At 41.6% G+C, this 9611-nt stretch overlaps 1 protein-coding gene across 1 annotated transcript; it reads right to left on the minus strand.

Annotated features, from left to right (window-relative positions):
• Positions 1–352: 352 nt before the first annotated feature.
• On the minus strand, positions 353–9333 carry LOC145470390 (uncharacterized). The gene is made up of 4 exons (XM_081454211.1): positions 9145–9333; positions 4022–4277; positions 3325–3428; positions 353–2508 (listed from the first exon to the last, which is right to left on the minus strand). The coding sequence occupies exons 1-4, from the start codon at positions 9331–9333 to the stop codon at positions 2248–2250; spliced, it is 810 nt and encodes a 269-aa protein (XP_081310337.1). The 3' UTR covers positions 353–2247.
• Positions 9334–9611: the final 278 nt, after the last annotated feature.

Here is a 9611-nt window from a genome sequence, read left to right on the forward strand (position 1 = left end):
AGATTCCTCTTGTAGGTTCGGTGAGTTATCAGGAGTTAACTGGGGTTTTAGGGGGTTTTTTTGTTGTTTTTGTTGTTCTGTTTTTTGTAAACTAAAGGAGGCCTTACGTGTCGAATATTTTTTTTTTCGAAAAATAAAGTATTTCAAGACAGCTTTGAGAAAAACAATGAGTAATGAGGAGGTGACTGTCTCCTTTCATGCAGTGCTTGTCACTGATTACAGGTGTGAACGAGAGAAACGTGGCTGTAACAAATGGAGCTATACTTTAGAGAGAATTTCTTAGACTGTAACCACAATCCAAATTTAACTAGTAGAAGAGTTTTGCAAGTTTTATTTAATCTTGAAACTGATTTATATTTTGATCATATTGGTTGCTCCAAGTTAAGTGTCTCAAGGAGCTGACAATAAACCGATGAGTGATAGACATATGGTTATGATTTATTTGGTCATGATAATTAGCATTCAGTTTTATGTATATCAATACCCGGTGAGTGTTTCCGTCAAGGCCATGTAAGGCCCAGTTCAGACGCCGAACTTTTAATGAGCCGAACTTAATTCGAATTTAGACCGACCCAAATTATCAAAAGTACGCCTGTTGGTTCAGACGTCGACCTTAATTCACCGAACTTAATTTAGTTTGAACGAAAACACATCGAAACATCAGCGGTTGTCAGACAAGGTGTATGCATTAGGTTCGGCACATGGAAAGTTCGACGTCTGAATCAAAGCCGTTCCAAAGCCGTAATTTCCGGCTGAGCTAGCCAATTTCAAGTAGCCGTTCTTAACTGATTCGGACGCCGAACTTTTCATGTACTTAATTCAACGTATTAGGTTTGGCTCATGAAAAGTTCGGCGTCTGAACTGGGCCTAAGGGTGGATTTCAATATCTTCTCCTTCGATAGAAACGAAATTGGAAACTTATCGTGATGCCAACACTAGGATGCGGGCCGCACAACCCTTTTTCACGGTTAGCTTTTCTTATCTGCCTAACCAACGTGGATGTGGGGAAACTTCAAAATTGTCCTAAACTGCGTCACACACATGTTAGACTATATTGTCAGGAAAATGAGAAAACTGAGTTCACCGTAAAAAAGGCTAGTTTGAGGTTTACCGAAAGGATGAAAGTTAAGATACTTACACCCCGTATAGGCCTTATTTGCAGAGCGAGAAAACGGACTGCACAGCTTTCTGCGCATCCCTTGCCTTACTTGCGGGCTCGGGTAATAATTCAAACTGCAATGGTTGGAAAGAGCGGCGGACTGTAATAAGGTATGCGAGGATGTTGTTCGGCGGGTTGATTTATTTATACTTGGGTAAGCTTGAATTATATTCGGCATTTCACTGTTAAGAAAACAAGGCTCTCCCTGCCTGCTGAGAGGCTCTCCGGCTTATATATTCAGTGGTGTCCTTATATGGATGAATATGTACAGAGTGTTTGTGGAAAAAATGTGTGCTCACAACTAAATTCCTTGTATACCGCGGGAAAATAAAGGGTTCGGAAACCGTCTTAAGGTTAATTTTGTCCGAAAAAAAATACATATGTTTAGGTCTATACGAGTAAATTTTTACAAATGCTTACGAGTAATTATAACTTTTAAAGTCATGACCAATTCCTTTTGGGTATCCGCTAGCTCGTACGCCCCCAAGGCGTCCGCGGCCGCTTTCGCTTACGGGAATGAGTAAATACAGAGTTTGTATGGGAGTTCAAACGTAGTTTTGTGAAGACGGTAGTAAGTAGAGCTGTCCGCTGACGAGCGTGTCCGGTAAGAGAGCTTCCACTGTAGTGCAATATGTTGCCTATTTTTTAAAAAAAAAATAGTCGTCAGAGTCTGTCGTACACTTGGTGAAAGTTTCATCGGATTACACGCAGGCTGGGTTCAATGTAGCTCGCGGTACAAGCTTTTAGTTTCTTCTAGTTGTTTTTTAATTTGAAATCAAACGCTTTTGAGCGAGAGTGATAGCTTTCCTTCTGTTAACGACGTAGCTGTTAAAAGTGGAATGCCACGATTCCCACAAGAAAAGTTTTGTTCTGCAGTTGGCTACACTGTTTTCGAGGATCTGGGCGTGACTTGGATAGATATTGTGATCCGTTGACTGATCAGCATTGTGTTAATTTGCTGATGCGGCTTGGATCATCATCTTCGGCTCCGCGCGAGTTCCAAAAGCTTTTGCTTTCCCCGATATAGGAACAGTCTCCAGCAACATACATGGCAATACATAGGTCCCAGCCAGTCTCTGACGTCGTTTTCACTTTCCTTTGGGACGCAACAACGCACTCAAATCGATCTTTTCCCTTTTGTTTCGTATTTCAATAATCTGGAACTGATGAGATTTGTGATGAAGTTGCACCCTTGAAGCGTTCCTCATTCGTCCTTTTGATCCAATTGCAAGTAGCCATTTACTGGATACGTGAGCCTGATCAGTTGGATACAAGTAGGAGCTGAATGAGTAGAAGTGATTCTCCTCCTGAGCGTGTTTTAGTAGGGTGTCTTCATTTGACGAGTTGGCCTAGAAAACATCAAAGAAATTTTGGATCTACCTTGATGGACACTTGGGCCATTACAGTGTAGGCCCAGAGTGAACTTCGGATTGGCTGACACTTGTCGAGCAAACGGAGAGACTCGTAAGCTGCTCGCAAGCACGTCAGTCACAATCAGTTCGTTCAGCGCGCCCAAGTAAACAACAAGACAAACTCGTGACGTCTCGTGTTGGGTGACAATTGGGAAAGAAAAACTTGTGTCGAACTGCTTGCCAATTTGATGGCAATTCATTTCAACGTGACAATTAGTACAAGAGCGCGCAAGTCTTGACTCGGTAACTGTAACTAACTGTAAGTGAACACAATTTCAAGTAATCGATTATGTCATCTCCTGACTACATTTACTCAATTTTTAAACACAATTCCAAGTACTAAACTTGCGTCTGCTGTCGAGTCTGTTCGGTGAACAGTCTACTTTTCACCGGTTCCGAGACAGACTGTGGGAAAAACAGTTTATCTTTACTTATGGACTCCATGTATTTAGTATATCAGGACGGAATGAGCGGAAAATGAACGGGATTATTCAATGTTTTTTAGCTAGTAGCCACTTTCTGTGTAAACTACAACAGTACTGATAAATTTAGTCTGCTAAAGAGCCAGACCCACTCACTCAGTTTTTGCGTAAGAATTAGGAATTACAGGAGAAGAGTAATATCTAAACATACATTTACCGAAAAATATATTACAATGGATTGGGTTTGTTATCAAGGATTTCGAAATTATCTTGGAACTAGGGGAGTAAAGCAACTGAGTGAGCTTTTCTCGCAATCTACCAAACACCTTACCGTTGAGTAAATTTGACCAACGTTGCTTATCGCTATATATTTCATCGCTGTCAAACTCTTTAACCTCACTGTGCCCCGTCCGTGGGACTGAATAAGAAACAATCCTGAAAAAAAAAAAAAAACAAATACTTCATCAGTAATCGATGTCACCTTCATATAGGCGGCATGAATTTGCCAAATCGAGTAAAGCTGGGAAGCAATGACGATTGCTTTAGACATTTTGTGGTCTGATTCTGCATTCTGCTCATAGAGAATTTCTATTCCGAACTAAATGGCCATTTTTTTCACAAAAATAAAAGAATTTTATCTGTGTAGTGAAATGTTCGCCAACAGCAAAATTTAAAATATAATTCGAAATCATCAAGCATAGAGGGAACAGGGATGGCGCAGTGGTGAGAGTACTCGCCTCCAAACAACGTGACCCTGGTTCGATTTCGGCCCGGTGCCATATGAGGGTTTGGGTTCAAGTTTTTGTTGATTCTCGCTTGCTCCGAAGCTATTTCTCCGGGTACACCAGTTTTTCTTTCTCCACGAAACTAACATAGTAACAAAGCGCTCGGGCACCAGACCCGAGAGAGTGTCGGAAGTCGAACCTAACGAAAAGACCCTCTTATGAGACCCTTCCCTTTCCCCGCCAAGTAAGATCAATATGGACTTGATGACGTAGTGATGTTACAGGGAAAAAGTCGGCACGTACCATATAACATCGTTAGAGAGCTGTTCCAGGTTCCGGCTACTGTGCCATTTGGGAACATGATCAAGTGAATCCCTTTTCTGGTCACCAAGCGAATTTCAACCCATGTTGAAGCTGGCTCATTCAACCAAGGCTTTTTAACGTTCGAAAGTGCTGTTTGAGTCTTGTTTGTTGGTGCAACCGATGGCTTCATTGTGCTGTTGACAGGGACTTTCGTCGTCGCAAGCAGCGTACGAAGAATTAACGTTGTGATGAGAAACTAAAAAGGAACATCAAGACCATGATTTGGTTCATCCAGCCTTCCAAACTGATGTGTTATCTTCGTTTCGGTAAATTATCTGTTCTAAAGTGTCCGAAAGGCCTTTATTCCCCTCCCCCGCCTAGCGCAGCCTAAAATTAACCTACAGACCTTTCAAAGCACTCCAGATTTCCGTTTTAAAGTATGATGACAGAACCATCGTTGGGCTCCCTTGAGTCAATGTTAAATGTACTCGGTCTTCCTTGGTGGGAATATTAGATTTTGCGTATAGCCAGCTATTTGTTTTTCAGCAACTCGGAGATGGGGATACTTTTCAGAAAAAGTCATCCACGCCGCTTAAACCAAACTCAGATAAGTTGTTTTTTTCTCTCAGTTAAGATTTAACAGCCTTCTTAAACTAACTACAGCGATCGCGCGTGAACTTTCGCGATCCTACCCGCAGATAAATGTGGCCGCTTGGTTTTGGCAGATGTTGTCAGTATGTGGTCAGAATTAAACGGTTAGGAAGTACCTACTGTTTCTTTCTGGCTTTAGACTGCAAAACAGTCGCTTTCGGACGTTTTCGGAAGGCGCGAAGCGCTGTAAGCGCGATCCTCGCGTGTGAAGCGCGCAAGCCTCACACGCCCGTAGGGTGTTTGAGGCGAGAAAACGACTGTCGGCTTTTCATGCAACGAATTCGTTCTAAGCGGGGGTCGTATTATGTCACTAAGGTGACAGAAATTGCTCGACAGCTCCACCCACATCTTCTAGCGGTTATCAGTCACACGCGACCTTCAAAAAGTGAAACCTTGCAGCGGTCCACTCGCAAAAATTATCATTTTACCTTCGGTATGTACGGCTAGCTCACTAAATACATTGGCATTAAATATTCCTTGAAATCTATAAATGAAGACGTTTGTTGGGGTTTTCAACGGCCATTCGCATGCATGACCCCGAGACTAGCTAATGCATCAGTCAATTCCAGCAGTGCCCATCCCCCCCCCCCCGGGCAACCGCGGGGCATTTGCTCACGTTGTCAGTCCCGGGGGTGGGGCATAAGCAATTTTATCGCGGCCCGGGGGCTGGGCATTTGTGTACCCCGGGGCGACCCCCGGGCATTCGACACACGTTTTAGAAAGTACCATGGATGAGTTCATCGGGAAAGACGAGGCGTTTGTGGAACAATGGCTTGTCCGTCAGGGACTAGAGAAACTTGCAGATGTTTTTAAAGCTAGGTTTTCTCAATTTTAGACATTTCTTCATTACTTGTAAGCATATAAATATAAGCGACAGGGTGAACTATATTTTGTTTATCACAAAACCATCACTGACGTGAACACAACTATTTCGCATTTCGCATTCAAAACTAGCCTAGCATTTTTTAAAATCATGAAAGTGGAGTTAAATGCTTAAGGTTTGCGAATTCAAATGATGCGATCTTCAAGACAGATCTTGCGAGCGTAAAATGCAATGCATCATCATTTAAAATGTCTTGATTCTTCACAGAAAAAGTAGCCTGCGAATTAATACAGGCGCCTATCATCGCTCGCGGCTGGGGGCACGTCCGCCGCAACCCCAGCTATCTTCTAGCAAACTGTTAAAAACAAATATAAAGAAATAGTAAAATATAATCAGAATCAACTAACACGTACTGTTGTCCTTGAAGTCTTACCGTTGCGTTAAAATACTGAACAGTTGACCGTTTTATTCACTGATTAATTAAAAAACTGCGGAGGTGCTGGACGGCGACGATCCCGGGGGCAGGGCATTTGCCCTCTTTCTTCGCCCCCACCCCGGGGCATTTAGACAGCTTATGTGTCCCTACCCCGGGGAATTTGCCCATTTTTTTTTTTTAAAAATGCTAATGCCCGGGGTTTAGCCCGGGGGGGGGGGGGATGGGCACTGCTGGAATTGACTGATGCATAATCTACACGCAAACAAAATATTTCTGCACGTATTTTTCCTGTTTTTCTTGCGGTTACAGACTGGACAATACTTAATCCTATAAGGTCCAATAAAACTTATAACTTATTACCTTACAAAATTATAAGGTTTAGAAGACGTTTAAGTCTTGTTCAGTCCGTAGCCCCAAGACAAATACGTGCAGAAATAATTTGTTTGCGTGTATATATGCTAGCTCTCGGGGTCATTCATGCATGCGAATGGCCGTTGAGAAACCCGACCTGCCCGTCTCCAGTTATAAATTTCAAGGAATATTGCCGATGTATTAAGTGAGCTAGCCGTACATACTGAAAGTAAAATGATAATTTTTACGAGTGGACCGCTGCTAAATCGTTTAGAAGCGCATCCAAGTCAACGTCGTCCGTTTCCCGCGAGAATTACTGTCTTTACTGTGAAACTGAAACGACGTATATATCTTTTTGATGAGGTGTGAGTGACATTTGATGACAGGTTGCGTCAGAATTAAACCAATGGGAATTTCCCGTTGCTGGAAGAACGGGTAATTTTGAGCGAATTTAACATATGCATGGCAGACAGTCGTATTTTTTAGCGTCTCTCCCCATTCTCCCTCGCCGTTTTTACACTTGCTCCAGACCTTTCGTTGGAACATTGACCGTCTCTCGCGTTCGCAAAAAATACGACTGTTTTGCAGTCTATTTTGGCTTTTCTCTTCTTCTTTTTTTAGAACTTCGAGGGCCACGTCGAGGGCCACAAGTTTATTAGCTTTTAGTTATCTAGCGTTAAATTCTCAACCTCGGATAATGCAATTCTAGCTTTCTGATTGGTTCACTGGATCTCGGTTACCAGCCATTATACCTGCGTTTGACCTTATATGGAAATGAATGCGGTAAATGCCGCTCGACATAAACCTTTTCGCGGGAAGCCAAGTTTCGTCGACAAAAAAAATGCATGAAAAAAAGCAGACTCGGTGAGCTATCTACAGAAGAAATACAGGAAATTATGGACAATGCCGTCTCAGTAAAAGCAAAAAAAGTCACAAAGTTCGAGATTAGATTATTTAACGGTACGTATACGTTAAGTTTCCTTTAAAAGTTGCAAAATTAAAATATGACCGTCGAGATCTTACGCATTCATGAAGATTATGTAACAGAATGGCTTGCTAGTCCTGATGGCACCAAATTTCGAAACCGATATAAGAAATGTCAAAGGAAGAACTGAATGTTTGTTTGCAATGTTTTTACACGTCTGCGAGAAAGAAAGATGGCACGTATTTCGCACGCCGCCGCACCACAAACCGTTTTCCATTATCTCTGACCAGGCAAATAAATTATTAGAGCATTTGTAAAAGGCCTCAGGAAAACAGGCATCATTGCCGGCGTAGTCCATAAGAAACTAATTTCGAGTGGGCAGATGAGGAAACTGTTCGACTTAAACGAGCTCGGATCGGCCGAGAGCAAAAATTCCGCACAGCTACAGGGGACGGCCCGAGTTTTATCTCGGTCTCTTTTTCGGCCAACGAGGACGGGAGAATGAACGACACCTAGCGCCAACAATTCTGTCCTTGCGAAAAACACCTCAAGGAGTTGAGTGTTTTGAGCTGAACTGAAGTAAGCCCGGTTCTTTACCAGCCACGAAAAACCATCAGGGTGGCCTCGGAATTTCTGAAGCTCGAAGATGAATCTGACGCTAAGATAATGTCCCTGACTCTGAATCTGGCCAACAACATACAGCTCAAAATGCCAAGGCTTTCAAAGCGAGGGAATCCTGAAAGCGGTCTTGTCGAGAATAATAATGATTTTGGCACAACGTCTGTATCACACGGCGATCAAAGTTTTTCGCAGCATTATTACAACGGCAATGTGCAAGTGCACAATTCTTCGGCTCCTATCCATGACTCGAACTTGATCGCTTTTCAAACTTTCTGACCAAGGTTATATCTCCTTAATTTGATAGACGTTCCTTGAATTCTACTTGATTGTAATTTCATTGAGCAAATTCGCTTGCTTCGCTTTCAAATTTTTCATTCAACTACTTTTACAAACGGCGCGCATGTCATGTGATTTCCCACTTGTTGTTGTTTTTGCCACATAGACTTCCGGTCGCTTTGTTAAATTAAAATCCAATGAAATTAAGCTATAATTTCCAAGTATACAAACGCACCGAATTTAATAAAACAATTATTCCATTCGCGCTTGTTGGATATGAGATTGGTTATAGCCAACTCGGCCCTACGGGCCTCGTTGGCTATTTACCATCTCATATCCAACGCGCTCATGGAATAATTGTTAATTACCCTAACTAAATAAAGTGTTTACTTACTTACTATACTCCACCCCAAATGGAATAGGCAACATCACTCATTACCTCCATACCAGAATATTAGATGGAGAAGCTGAGGCTTTGGGATTTTCTCGGCACATTATTACAAACACCAGGAGATCTTCCTTATTTTATCATGAGAAACGAGAACTATTTGCATTCTAGTGAATTTAAGTTCGTGTTTATTTGTAGGGGGTAATGCAAATTGCAAATCGTTCCTTATATTTTACAAGTTAAAGAAAACAACGAACATTGAAAGCATTCTTGCAACCGGTTGTTTTGAAGTCTAAAATTAGCTCACCACCTTAATTTCAGATATCGTTATTTTTAGACAGAAGCGAGTGAATAGAAGTCTTTGCAATTACGATTCATTTCAAAACTAAACAAACATAGAATCAATCCGTAATTTATGATATCTCTGGATTCATAATTCCTTGATGTGCTTTTGTATCTTATTCATCAGTCACACAAATTATTAAATTGTAAATTGACGATTACTTGAAAATACACCTAAAAACAAAGTTTTAACCGGAAATATCAACGTTTGCCAGTATAATTTTGATCAAATGGATATAAATATATCGCAGCCGCTTCTTTCAACGATAAATACGTGAGTTATTTTCCGTGTACATATGCGTGTACTTACCGGCGACGTCATTTGGTACTGAGCTGAAAATCCCAGTCTGTCAGATTGAGCAGATACGTGTTTCCTGACTTGAGATATCAACCGAGCAGTTGCGGAGCTGGCTATAGCAGCAGGATGCTCTGATTTATATACCCTTCCTTCAAGCAAAACAATACAGGCTTCTAGAACTCTCCCACAGTTGAACTGCATCTTCAATCCAGCTTAGAAAGCTTAATTACCGCTTGTTTTGATTGTTTGCCGTTTTGCAGCTAATTTGAAAAGTGAGTATTACTTGTCAGTCTCTGATCCACTAGTTACGTTAACGACGAGGAACCAGAAAACCCTCAGAATCTGCAGACTGAATTTTATATTGCTATACATTGACTTTTCAATTGCTGTTTACGAAGATGTGGCAAATAATGATGTTTGCATTACATGTAACAAGATTCTTGAAACTTGTAAAAGAACGATATATTTCTGACTCCGAC

This window comes from Orbicella franksi, chromosome 15, assembly GCF_964199315.1.
Source record: "Orbicella franksi chromosome 15, jaOrbFran1.1, whole genome shotgun sequence".
NCBI lineage: Eukaryota > Metazoa > Cnidaria > Anthozoa > Scleractinia > Merulinidae > Orbicella > Orbicella franksi.